This window comes from Bubalus kerabau, chromosome 13 (assembly GCF_029407905.1).
Source record: "Bubalus kerabau isolate K-KA32 ecotype Philippines breed swamp buffalo chromosome 13, PCC_UOA_SB_1v2, whole genome shotgun sequence".
NCBI classification, from domain to species: Eukaryota; Metazoa; Chordata; class Mammalia; order Artiodactyla; family Bovidae; genus Bubalus; species Bubalus kerabau.
The window spans coordinates 57,230,371-57,244,608 of record NC_073636.1 but is presented as its reverse complement, the minus strand read 5'-3'; the positions used below and the strand labels follow the sequence as shown (position 1 = coordinate 57,244,608).

Below are 14,238 nucleotides of genomic sequence, written 5' to 3'. Positions count from 1 at the left end.
GGGACAACAGAGGATGAGATGGTTGGATGGCATCACCGATTCAATGGACATGGGTTTGGGTGGACTCCGGGAGTTGGTGACGGACAGGGAGGCCTAGTATGTTGCAATCCATGGGGTCGCAAAGAGTTGGACACAATTGAGTGACTGAACTGAACAAATATAGCACAACATAAAATATACTATCACTTTTTAAGTTCATATGTTTTTATATATAGTAAATAATAAGTTATTACTACCTCTTCTTGAGATTACCAGAATAAAGACAAGGTGTACTCACCTTGATAAAAATGTGGCAAAAACAAACCTCCCCTAAAAGAGTGTGTTAAGAACTCTGACATAATTGGAGTCAATGTGGGAAATCTGTACTGCTGAACTATAGAGGTTCTATTTCTCTGGGCTTATCCAGTCAAAGACAGGATCAGACAGATGACTATCTTGGAGGACAGCAGCAGAAACTCTAGCATAGTAATAAAGAGAGTGCACTATGAAGGAGTGAAAAGAACTTCTGAAAACAAGAAGTTGATTTTTTAAAAAATCAAGAGCACAGCTTAGAAAAGATGATCAAGTTTTGGTGCTTCCAGCAAAAAAATAATCACTAGATCAGAAAAATTCTGTGGAGTGATTCTAAATTCCAATGAAAACAGTTTAAAATTGAAGGACAGATCAACACTCAGACAACAAAAACCTTACTTCCACTGGGTCTGAAGAAACTAAAGAGCAGCTAAGACTAGAAAGAAGAGCATACTGATAAGAAAAAAATAACCGAAAGTATTTGGTTAAAAAAGAAAGCAGCTAAAATAGCTAGAAAACTTGATTTGCAGGTTGAAAACAAAATAAAGAGTAGTCTGGTCAAGACAGTCGCTCAGTCGTGTCCAACTCTTTGCGACCCCATGAATGGCAGTACGCCAGGCCTCCCTGTCCATCACCAACTCCCGGAGTTCACTCAGACTCATGTCCATCGAGTCAGTGATGCCATCCAGCCATCTCATCCTCTGTCGTCCCCTTCTCCTCCTGCCCCCAATCCCTCCCAGCATCAGGGTCTTTTCCAATGAGTCAACTCTTCGCATGAGGTGGCCAAAGTACTGGAGTTTCAGCCTTAGCATCATTCCTTCCAAAGAAATCCAAGGGCCGATCTCCTTCAGAATGGACTGGTTGGATCTCCTTGCAGTCCAAGGGACTCTCAAGAGTCTTCTCCAACACCACAGTTCAAAAGCATCAATTCTTTGGCGCTCAGCCTTCTTCACAGTCCAACTCTCACATCCATACATGACCACAGGAAAAACCATAGCCTTGACTAGACGAACCTTTGTTGGCAAAGTAATGTCTCCGCTTTTGAATATGCTATCTAGGTTGGTCATAACTTTCCTTCCAAGGAGTAAGCGTCTTTTAATTTCATGGCTGCAGTCACCATCTGCAGTGATTTTGGAGCCCAGAAAAATAAAGTCTGACACTGTTTCCACTGTTTCCCCATCTATTTCCCATGAAGTGATGGGTTTGGATGCCATGATCTTCATTTTCTGAATGTTGAGCTTTAAGCCAACTTTTTCACTCTCCACTTTCACTCATCAAGAGGCTTTTTAGTTCCTCTTCACTTTCTGCCATAAAGGTGGTGTCATCTGCATATCTGAGGTTATTGATATTTCTCCTGGCAGTCTTGATTCCAGCTTGTGTTTCTTCCAGTCCACCGTTTCTCATGAGGTACTCTGCATATAAATTAAATAAGCAGGGTGACAATATACAGCCTTGACATACTCCTTTTCCTATTTGGAACCAGTCTGTTGTTCCATGTCCAGTTCTAACTGTTGCTTCCTGACCTGCATACAAATTTCTCAAGAGGCAGATGACGTGGTCTGGTATTCCCATCTCTTTCAGACAAATTAAATAATATCTAATTATATAAAACTGCAAAATTAGCTATTAAATATTTCACTTGTACACTAAAATCCTCCAATATACAAAACATTTTACACTGACTCTAGAAATCTGGCTACCCAGGTATTAGTAATACTCTGGAAGATAAATGAAGGCCTATAGATCCTGGATCTTTTAAGGCACAGTGAAGAAAAGGATTGCATTATTGCCAGTGGAAATGTATTCTCATTAGAAAATTTTCTTTAATCTGCATCTTGGTAGCAATGACCAAAGAAAAGATTTATGGTAACTGCAACAAAAAGGAAACTTTCAGTCTCAAAATATGGTGTATACTAGCTAAAACTGTTCTGGAGATGTTCTACAGACAGTGAATCTGAAGAAAAGGAGGCTCCAATGAGGACGAACAACATGTTTCCTCCACCCCATTTACATCCTTTCTTGAAAAACCTTGTCAAACTTATAGGCAAAATCCAAGAAATGTTTCAGACACTACTATGTGCAAAGCTGTGCTAGGCCATACAGGAAAACGAATGTTGAACAAAACAGTCTCTATACTTTAGTAGGTTAAAACAGGGGGAAAAACCACATAGCCATTTATTGAAAAGAAAGATAAGCACACAAGAGAGCCACAGACAGTTCTATACCATATTCAAAAGAATCTGGGGGACAGAGTGGGGAGACCCAACAAGAGGAGACAAGGAACTGCAGGGCTCATACATGCTGTACCTATTTACATGCCTGCTATGCACTAGTGGGCACATGAGTTCTATCACTATGGGACTGGGGAGAGGTCAGAAAGGAGTTCAGGAGCACTCATTCTCAGAGTCTAAGCTTGAATTAAGGAACAGGGTATTACCTTCTTGGCTACCAGTGGGGAGAGGGAAGAGGAGAGGGGTAAGATAGGGGTATGGGATTAAGAGATACAAACTACTAAGTATAAAATAGATGTGCAACAAGGGTAAATCACACAGCACAGAGAAACATAGCTGTTGTTTTGTAATAACTTTAGAAGGAATATAAGCTATAAAAATATTGAATCATTATATTACACACCTGAAACTGATGTAATACTATATAAATCAACTACAGTTCAATTAAGAAAAGCACAGGGGAATTATAAACATTAAATTTGTAGCTATTAATCAAGCTTCTTTCACTTTATGTTATTAAGGAGGCATATTATAGGTATGCAGAAATAAAACACACTGAAAACTCACCGTGTTTTTTTGTTTCAGATCCCAGGAATTAAACTCAGATGTCAATCTTCTCCCTGATTTTCGACGACTTTTTGCATTTTTTTGAGAAGGGCTTTGATCACAAGTATCAGTATTCACATCTTTTGACAACACGTATTTCTTCTTGTAGATCACAGATTCTTCAACTGTCTTATTTAGGAGAACTGATTTAAAAGTAGTTTCAGATTCGATACACCAATCACTCTGCTTGGTATTCTCAATACTTTTCTCCTCCGAATGTGTAGACTGACCTGGTTGTTGTCTGCTTCGGTGGCAGTCATCTGCTTCTGCTTTATCTGTTCTGTTATGCTGCATTATCTCCTTCCTATACTGTACCTTTTCTGTTTCCTCAGAATTATCATCAGATACTGAAGAGGATGACTTTTGTTTAGGAAGTTTTTGGTTGATAACAATATCTAGTGGGAAAAATGAGAAATTAGTCCTTATTAAATTTATAAATTGATCATATATAAAATTTATTAAAACCAAAATATTTGTAAAGACAGTTCAAGAAATAAGTATTTCCTGAATATTTTATATACAGCAAAAACTGTTTCACCTTGATTAAATGTGTCTCTCGGTGAAGTACTTGCTCTTTGGTTATTACACAGTTTAATATTTGTTACAGGTGTCCAACATGCCCATTTGGAGTGCATCTTATCTCCACAGGTACTGTCTAAAACATCAAGTAACCTGAAAAATAATTCATTTGCTCATTATGAAACATCAGCCTATGACTCTGGTATAAGGTCTTGACTTTTTCTTAGTCAATGTTTATTGATAGAAATTTGTTAAAGTATGAAAAAATTTTCATAAGTCATGATGAAAATTAAAACTTACTATATAATTTATTAAAGAATATTATTTTTAAAATTCCATTATTGCTTCTATTTTGAGATCTGCCTAAATACATCTCAGGTATCTTCATGGGTATTTAAACTTGGTTAAATTTCTTCTTATTCATGCTTTATTATTTTAAAGCTTTTATTCATTTTAAGTCTCTCAATTTGAAGAGTTATATCAGTTGATACAGAAAAAACATACAAGCTATTCGCCACTGTACTATCATAATACTTGAAAGATGAATAGTTCTATAACCAATACTACAGTCTAAGAACATAAAGGCCTCTTCCTTTAAATTTGTTTATCAGTTGCTAAGTCATGTCTGACTCTTTGCAACCCCATGGACTGCAGCATGCCAGGTTTCTCTGTCCTTCATCATCTCCCTGAGCTTGTTTAAACTCATGTCCATTGAGTTAGTGATGCCATTCAACCATCTCATCCTCTGTTATCCCATTCTCCTCTTTCCCCTCAATCTTTCTCAGCATCAGGGTCTTTTCCAATGAGTTAGCTCTTAGTGTCAATGGCCAAAGTATTGGAGCTTCAGCTTCAGCCTCAGTCCTTCCAAAGAATACTCAGGGTTGATTTTCTTTAGGATTGACTCATTTGATCTCCTTGCTGTCCAAGGGACTCTCTAGAGTCTTCTCCAGCACCACAGTTTGAAAACATCAACTCTTCGGTGTGCAGCCTTCTTTATGGACCAGCTCTCACATCCATACGTGACTACTGGAAAAACCACAGCTTTGACAATATGGACCTTTGTGGGCAAAGTGATGTCTCTGCTTTTTAATATGCTGTCTAGGTCTGTCATAGCTATTCTTTCAAGGCACAAGCATCTTTTAATTTTATGGCTGTAGTCACTATCTGCACTGATTTTGGAGGCCAAGAAAACAAAATCTGACAGTTTGCACTTTTTCCCCATCTATTTCCCATGAAGTGATAGGACCAGATGCCATGATCTTTTAAATTTGTTACATTCATCTAAATAGAGTAACATTATTATAGGCTAAATGACTAGATGGATATTCTCATACTTACACAGGTTTATCTATTCTTCCTGCTGCCTGTGAATCGAGAACAATTTCCTGGAGTTCACCTAAATGAAACAAAAATTATGGTATCCTCATTTTTTCATACAGTTGGTAGGGTTAAATGAAAGCTAGTGTAGAATTTGATCAAAGTTCGTATATTGGGATGGAGAGATTGGTTGATCTCATCTTCCCACTCCCAGACCCAAACTTCTTGGGAACAAAGGCTGTTATTATACTTCCTCATAATTTCTAAGTTCTCTGCATAGAGCTGAATGTATTTATTATAAATCTTTTTCAAATAAATGAAACTCAGTGAAGTTAATCTACAGAAATATATATATGTGTGTATATATATGTGTGTGTATGTGTGTGTGTGTGCATATATATATATATATTAGAAAGAATGACAAAAATTGAACGAAAAAGTACTTACTAAAATTTTGGTTTGCGATTTCAGTGTCCTTATTTTCTGTCTTTTCTACAACTTTAGCAGTTTTGATAGGCTATAAACAGGAGAAATTTTAATATAAATTTGAATTAAGGCATTATATGAAAATGACTGTTACAAGTTAGGAGTATTAAAGTTTAAAACTTTAAAATTTTGCCTTATGATTAAAAGTTGGATAGCAGTTTTATTTCTTTCATAAAATGCCCATTCTAGAATACTCCCTTATCCTAAAACACAAGAAAGTAACTTTTATTGCAGATTAGGAGGCATTACAGCCTACACATTTTCTGATCTCAGCCATAGCTAGAAAAATAATGTAATTTTTCTCTCTGAGAATTTCTGGAACCTCCATGCCATGTGATCTATTGCTCTTAATCTCATAGGCTGCATCTATTCTGTCTTTTCTCAATATACATATGAACTGAAGTGTCAAATGATCTTGTAAAGTTTTGGCCACTGCACAGGTAACTTCTTGATGACAGCAAGCTTCTTTCTTTTCACAGCCACATATACACACTTGTTCAGATAAAATAAAAATATGCCATGACTATCAGACAAATATACTCCCTAGCTAAGATATTCTGCCTCATCCTATCTTCTCTAATCTAGCCAATGGTTATCCACACTGGGAGAGGAACAGTATAAAAGTGTACAGGTGTGTTCCATCCTTATCTTTTTGCCACATAACCATTACATTTTTTTTTACATCCACCATCTTTTTTTTTCCAACTGTAACACCAAGACTGCTAAACTTTACTTGAGGAAATTATACTTATTACTGAACTAATGCCATGATAAGATTTATAGTCTTTAATGTGAACTGGGCCCTCAACACTGCCTAACACTTGTACTTATTCTTAGCCCTCTCCACTATCCCTCAGTGCTTATTCCAAATCTTCATGTGTCCCTGAGCCCTCTGCATCAAGAGAAGCTCAACATCCTCACACTTCAGAGAAAACAAAAACTTTGAGCTGTTCATCTATAAACTTATCTGTATCTCTTGATTACCTATTTCTCCAAGATACAACTTTCTCTTATCCATTCCCTGCTCTGTCCCACTTCTTCAACTACCTGGAAAGAATGTGCTCCTCGATATCCATCTGACTAATAACATTTACTGACTCCAAAAATCAACTCACTCTCCATCTCCTAAAAGAGCATCTCCTGATCTTTATCTTCCTCTCCAGCTCTGGGATTAGAGAGAGTTGTCTGCCCTCTGTGCTGTGCTAAGTCACTTTAGTCATGTCCAACTGTTTGTGACCCCATGGACCATAGCCCACCAGGCTCCTCTGTCCTTGAGATTCTTCAGGCAAGGAGACTGGAGTGGGTTACCATGCCCTTCTCCAGGGGATCTTCCCAACCCAGGGATTGAACCCAGTCTCCTGCATTGCAGGTGGATCCTTTATCACTATTGCCATCTGGGAAGCCCATCTGCCTCTCTATTAGGCTTTTACTGCATCCTGTATGTATATCTGAGAACACATACAACAGAATACAAGAATGATGGCAAGTTCATTTCTCTTACTGAACATATAAATCAAGAGTTGAATAAGTATTTCTAAATTTTATTGTTAGCACAGTGAGTGATAAGACCTTACTTTTAAGGACAAAAAATGATATGTAAAACAATTTTGAAAGCAATACTTTTAAAAAAAGTAAGAAACTCACTGCTTAAGAAAAGTAAGACCCTGTTTGCAAAAGAAGTTAGTTCAATAGTATTTCTACAATAATGTGATAAAAACTTAATATTTAAAAATGCTTTCAAAGTAAAGTTACTTTGTCTGTATTATCTCTTCTCTTTTTTTCTTCAGATGGTCTAGATTTAAGTGATACAGCATAATCCACTCCTTGTTCCGATGTTTTAGAAACACCAGGTTTTTCTGTAGAACTCGTCATTTGCAGTGGTGGTTTAATTCTTCTTTTTTGTGGTGCTGCTAGAATGGAGGACAAAGGACTTATATTTGCCGGATTTTAAAACTGTATGTTGCTATCACTGAGATACTTTTTGCTGAAGAGAGTTAAAAAGGGGGGGTCTTCTAGGATGGGTCCCAGGTTTCTGATTTAAATGAGTAACTCAATATGGATTCCATTTACCAAGGTAAGAAATGGAGAGAAACTGGCAGGGAGGGTGGAAAGATGAATTTATTTTGTATTTGTTAAGTCTGAGAAGTGTGTGAAACATTAATTTCCCAGTAGGCAAGCATATTTTGGGAATGGAAGGTCACTATTGAATTGTCATAAAGATGAAATAATGCTGTGTTTACAGCAACTAGTATATAGCATTATTTCTGAACTTTTATTTAGCTCTTAGTATGTACCAGGTACTGTCTAAATGTTGCACAATACTACTTATTTAACAAATAATTATTTAATCCTTTAAAGACTTTGATGAGGTTAGACACTGTAGTCCCATTTCATAGAAAGGAAACTGGTTCTAAACTTAGCTATGGAGTACACACCTGGAAGTAGGCAAACAAGCTCAAGCAGCCTGATTAATTTAACGTTTTATCCACTATGTTATGCTGAGTCCTGCTTAAATAATAATAAGCTCTTAATACAGGATATTAATATTTTAAAAAATATTTATATAGATACCCATTAAATCTCTCACACATTTGATATTTTTTGACACAAGACATCTGTAGTTCATATTCCATCAATTTTTCTATCTCAAAATTATCCTCTAGGTAAATTAGGTCCAGAATATTCATAAATTTTAAAAATGCCTGCTTTAAATAATACTTGTTAGAAATCTTTTAAGATTATAAAACTTACATGTATTGACTAAAAGTATTGGACTTCTCACAGTGTATCTATCTGCACCAGGAACAATCATTGATGCTTCAGACATTTTTCTTTTGCTAGGAGTAATTATCTAAAACCATGAGGAAAAAACCACAGTAAATACACATTCTCTCTTGAAATTAAATATCCTACAATTTTATTCATAACATTTTACCTTGACTACACACAAGAGATGTATTTTATAAATAATATGATATTCAAATATTTCTGCATTTGGTCTGATTTGAAGGATTTTATCCTAATATTAATAGTCAAAATGAGAATATTGTTTTAAAGAATATCCAGACTTAGAAATACAGTAACTTTATACGTTTGCTAAAAATATTTTATTGATACTCAGTTTATCTAGTTAACCACTGGCTCACAGTTTCCTATTCTATTTTATAAGGACAATGTTTGGAACACATATTTATATATAAACTTGTTTGTGAAAGCTTTCATAATGTTAAACATTCTTCAAAATTCTGTGAAGACTAAATTGCCTTTAAAGTAAAAAGCAGCTAAAAAAAAACAGGTTAAAAAAAAAAAAAAAAACAACCAGGAATTTAGAGATTCAGTGGCACACAAGCTAGTGTTCCAAAAAGGTTTGCATTTTCTAACTTTAGCCTAGAATGACTGATAAGAACAATAGAAGTAGATAAGCAGAGGTGGGACTACAAGGGATTGGCATTCCAGAGGATGCCATACAAAGGAGTACTGAAGACAAACTGTAAAAAGGCAGAAGATAGTTATTTTTAAAAGGCACAGGAAAAAATATTGATGGGATTTTGAGTAGGTATGTATATGGGGCATGGAGGAAAGGTTTGGAAGGATAGGAGAAAAGTGAATTTTAAGATTAACCAGAAATAAGCTACAGAACCAGCAGATCTGTCTTAAAGAAATTACAGTTCCTAGTGTTTATATATATGGAGAAGGCAATGGCACCCCACTCCAGTACTCTTGCCTGGAATGGAGGAGTCTGGTGGGCTGTAGTCCATGGGGTAGCTAGAGTCGGACACGACTGAGCGACTTCACTTTCACTTTTCACTTTCATGCATTGGAGAAGGAAATGGCAACCCACTCCAGTGTTCTTGCCTGGAGAAACCCAGGGATGGGGAAGCCTGGTAGGCTGCCATCTATGGGGTCGCACAGGGTCGGACACAACTGAAGCGACTTAGCAGCAGCAGCAGCAGTGTTATATATAATGAATGGGATCCCAAAAGTTACTTATTTATATAAATGCTTCAAACGGCTAATCCTTATTGAAAACATAGTAGGTATTTAACAATAGTGCAATGTTTTTCAAACTTTAGTGTGCTTAAGATCTTTTCCAGACTTTGTGTTATGATTCAATAGGTTTAAGGCGGAGAGTCTAAGAATCTGCATTTTTAATAAGTACTCAAGTTATGATTCTGATAAAAGACCCCCAAAAAGGCTTTATAATCTAATCACCTGATGGAACTATAGTTGACAAAATGGTATTTTTAATTTAATGAAGGACACAGACAAAAGGGGTAAATAGTGAGTAACAATGTATGGAAGAGCCTGTGAGAGTTACAAGCAACTCAATGAGAGATTAGTAAAAACAATTAATCAGTAAAAGCTTCATCAAGAAAGTAAAAATGAACAAAGATTTACAAGTTTAAGTACACTTTAGACAAGAAGAGGTAAAAACAGCATGAATGAAGGTACAGAGGCAAGAATGAGTGTGACAAAAAAGACAGAGTAAAGCAACTGACCATTCTAAAGTGGAGGGTATTTTGAAAGAGTAAAATTAAGTTACAGAAGATCTTCAAACTAAATCAAAATTTAGATATAATGGGATAAACACAGAGATCACAAGGCTTTCTGGGCAGAAGAATGCTACTAGGATATTGGTATGAGAAAAATCAGTTGTATACCTCACAGGGCGGCTCACAGGATGGACCAATAATGTCAAAGACACTACTAGGTACACTAAAATGAGAACAGTGAAGAGAATGAGGAGGAAACCATGTGAGAAATATTACGAAAGAATAATCACTAGCACCTTGGTTCTAGGTATAGGACGAGAGGAGGCTGGAATCAAGGACATCATCAGAAAAAATAACAGCAATCTTACTGAAGCATGGAGGCAGATGCAAATTGAGGCAAAAGATAGAGTTTAGGGAAGGGTTGAGAAATGGTTCTATCAAACATGGCCTAGAGGAGATCCTTTATGAAGGAGGAGGAGGAAAAAGAACCTAATATTTTGCTTTTTCCTCATGCAGATAAACTGAACATTACATTATAAATTTGTATTCTACATTAAAGCCAAGTGCAAAGATAGGACAGAAAGGGTAAATGCAAAAAGTAGTACTTTCCTATCTAACTCTAATTTGAAACTTACATGGATATAGTATACTCTGTCCTAAATCCCTAACCCTTGCCTATAAACACCGTGTGCTGAAACACTATCTTTTGTTTGTATTTGTAAAAGGAAGGGGAAATATTCTAAAATGTTACTGACATTTGCATTCTAGATACATTTTTCTATAACAATGATTTGCCTATGCTGCTTTATAAATGATGGTTTTGACACCATATATACCTCAGGCTGGCTATTTTTTCTATCCCCTTGATTACTATTTTTGATATATTTTGGAGGTTTAGTAAATTCCTCTTGGAGGTTAGCTGTGTCTTTCAAACTAATATGTTCTTCTTCAACTGGTGAGAGTTGACTTTCTGGGACTAGAATCTGTTGGAGAATAAGGAAAAACTGTTTAAAAGTGCAAACCATAGGAAGTCCTCAAAAATGACTGGATGTCTTCATAAAGCACTCATTCATCTCACACTCATAAAGGTTAGTTCTTTTTGTCTTATATCTATGTACTATTACAATTTTCAGTCCTACAAAGTGACCCAACAAAAAGCATCCACTTTTTCAAATGTTAATAGACATAAAAGAGGCTTTGGCATTAGTGGCAGAACGTATATTTCTGATTTTTAAAGTTACCAAGACTGGTATTAATGAATAACAATCTACCTTCTGTACTGAAATAAATTATTATTAATAACATGTTTACAAAGGTGAAGTCGCTCAGTCGTGTCCGACTCTTTGTGACCCCATGGACTATAGCCTATCAGGCTCCTCCATCCATGGGATTTTCCAGGCAAGAGTGCTGGAGTGGATTGCCATTTCCTTCTCCACTTTCACTTTCTTTACAAAGTCACATATACCTTGTTGGGGCACTGAGAGAATTTATTTATTCTCCAAGACAAACTTATAACTGTGCTATTATTATTTAGGGTTAAACTTAGACCAGTGATAGAAATCAAGTAAGTGAGACACATACCTGTGATCCACTTGCATCAAAAAGAATATGCACAGATGTTTTGGCAACAGATATACCTTGTTTTCTGGTAAATTCCTAAAATTAAATTAATTCAATGGGGTGTCATTTTCTCCCAGTTCTTTCCATTTTTAATGCCAATATTTCCTATACTTGCTTCTTTCCAAATCACCAAATTATCTTAAATCAATTTTAAATACATATAAATACTCTTCTCAGGGCACTTCAACGACTCCCTAACTACAGTCTTAGCCTACAATTTTGGTAAAGGTTCCTCACAAGCATATTATCTGCTATTTTTCACCATAAATCTTTTCCATGTTCTAGACTGAATGTGTCTCCTCACAATTCACACGTTGAAACCTTGTCCCCAAGAATGGTATTAGGAGGGCAGGCCTTTGGGTCATGCTTAGGTCATAAGGGCAGAACCTTTATGAAGGGGATTACTACCCTTATAAAAAAGACCTCAGAGAACTCCCTCACCATGTATGGACACAGTGAAAAGACTGCCACTGATAAACCAGAAAATGGACCCTCCCCATACACTGAATCTGCTGGCACCCTGATCTGACTTCTGGCCTCCAGAACTATGAGAAATAAATGTTTCTTATTTAAGACACCAAACCACAGTATTTTTGTTACAGTAGCCTGAACAAACTAAGACAGGCAACACCCAAACATGTCAACTGAACATCTCCCTAAATATAACATGAATTGTTATCTTGATTCCTAAACAAATCCGACTCATTATGTTTTCCACAATCCTGGAAAACATCTTATCTAAATTTCATTAATTTCAAAGGCCATTTCAAGGTCCAACTCCATAGCCTTTCCTTCAGATCTGACTCTTAATGAGCATTCTTTTTCTTCAACTTCTATACATCATTTTCTATATGCCACTTACTTCTTCTGAGACATATTCTATAATTCTCACAATGTTTAGTACCTTAAAAACAAGGCTTTGTCTCATTTCAGTTTTTAAATGCCTGGAAGGAATTCATCATTAAATGTTTTGAGTAGCTGCTGCTAATTTTGTCATCTGAGATTCATTCTAATAGATATCTGAAAGGGTACGGCTGATAATATGATGGTTATTCCACAACACAAATTTAAAGAACTAAAAATCTATATTTTTACAATTTAAGAATTGTAGAGGAAAAAAAAAATCACTGAAACTTACAGTCCTAAGTAACTGAAAGTTCCCAGAATTATGAAAATATTTAAAAGTTTAACTTACCTTATATTTACTTACACCAAAAATTTTTTGTGCCACATTAGTGATTTCTAATGATGCATCAAAATACAAAAGCAATTCTTTCCCTTCTCTTTTACTAATTTTTACTATATTTTTCAGAATTACAGTCAGTAGCTTCTTCGATTCTCTCACTGTACACAAATAAATCACACTGATTAGTTTATATTCATTTCTATGATACCACTCTATAGGTATATTATAAATAAGAAAAGCATGCAGCATACCAATTAAAATGAACTGAAACAAAATTAACTTTTAGGATTTAACAGTATTGAGTCAATTCTGGTACTAACTACTTACAGAAACAAAAATTGTCCATGGAGTCTTTTATATATTCCTGTAAATTGAATAAAGGGTTTAACAACACCCTGTGGAGCTGCTACTTCACCATTCCCCTAGTCTTCAACTGTAGATATTCTTTTTCTCTAGAACCATTGCTTTCAGTCCAATCCCAAAGGGCAACGCCAAAGAATGTTCAAACTACCTCACAATTGCACTCATTTCACACGCTAGAAAGGTAATGCTCAAAATCCTGCAAACTAGGCTTCAACAGTACATGAACTGAGAACTTTCAGATGTCCAGCTGGATTTAGAAAAGGCAGAGGAACCAGAGATCGAATTGCCAACATCCTCTGGATCATAGGAAAAGCAAGAGAATTCCAGAAAAACATTTACTTCTGCTTCATTGACTATGGTATAACCTTTGACTGTGCGGATCACAACAAACTGTCGAAAATTCTTAAAGAAATGGGAATACCAGACCACCTTTATCTGCTTCCTGAGAAATCTGTATGCAGGTCAAGAAGCAACAGTTAGAACCAGATATGGAACTGACTGGTTCCAAATAGGAAAAGGAGTGTGTCAAGGCTATATATTGTCACTCTGCTTATTTAACTTACATGCAGAGTACATTATGCAAAATGCTGGGCTGGATGAAGCACAAGCTGGAATCAAGATTGCTGGGAGAAATACCAATAACCTCAGATATGCAGATGACACCACCCTTCTGGCAGAAAGTGAAGAGGAACTAAAGAAAGAGCATCTTGATGAAGGTGAAAGCAGAGTGAAAAAGCTGGCTTAAAACTCATTAAAAAAAAACTAAGATCATGGCATCCAATCCCATCACTTCATGATAAACAAATGGGGAAACAATGGAAACAGTGACAGACTATTTTCTTGGGCTCCAAAATCACTGCTGACAGTGACTGCAGCCATGAAATTAAAAGATGCTTCCTCCTTGGAAAAAAAAAAAAACTATGACCAACCTAGACAGCATATTAAAAAGTAGAGACATCAGTTTGCCGACAAAGGTTTGTACAGTCAAAGCTATGGTTTTTCCAGTAGTCATGTACAGATGTTAAGAGTTGGACCATAAAGAAGGCTGAGTACTTAAGAATTGATAATTTAGAACTGCGATGTTGGAGAAGACTCTTGAGAGTCCCTTGGACTGCAAGGAGATCCA

At 36.1% G+C, this 14,238-nt stretch overlaps 1 protein-coding gene across 21 annotated transcripts in view; it reads right to left on the bottom strand.

Moving 5' to 3' along the window:
* Positions 1 to 14,238, bottom strand: part of SYCP2 (synaptonemal complex protein 2) — a 79,764-nt gene that overhangs the window by 27,415 nt on the left and 38,111 nt on the right. For 18 of the 21 annotated variants that reach the window (XM_055544535.1, XM_055544541.1, XM_055544538.1 and 15 more), the window contains 9 exons: positions 12,759 to 12,907; positions 11,525 to 11,599; positions 10,780 to 10,926; positions 8,202 to 8,301; positions 7,203 to 7,360; positions 5,412 to 5,481; positions 4,986 to 5,043; positions 3,667 to 3,800; positions 3,090 to 3,523 (listed from right to left, as the gene is read on the bottom strand). In XM_055544535.1, coding sequence (XP_055400510.1) covers positions 3,090 to 3,523; positions 3,667 to 3,800; positions 4,986 to 5,043; positions 5,412 to 5,481; positions 7,203 to 7,360; positions 8,202 to 8,301; positions 10,780 to 10,926; positions 11,525 to 11,599; positions 12,759 to 12,907 — 1,325 coding nt within the window. The remainder of the gene's footprint in view (positions 1 to 3,089; positions 3,524 to 3,666; positions 3,801 to 4,985; positions 5,044 to 5,411; positions 5,482 to 7,202; positions 7,361 to 8,201; positions 8,302 to 10,779; positions 10,927 to 11,524; positions 11,600 to 12,758; positions 12,908 to 14,238) is intronic. The other 3 variants (XM_055544539.1, XM_055544547.1, XM_055544546.1) reach the window with 3 other exon arrangements.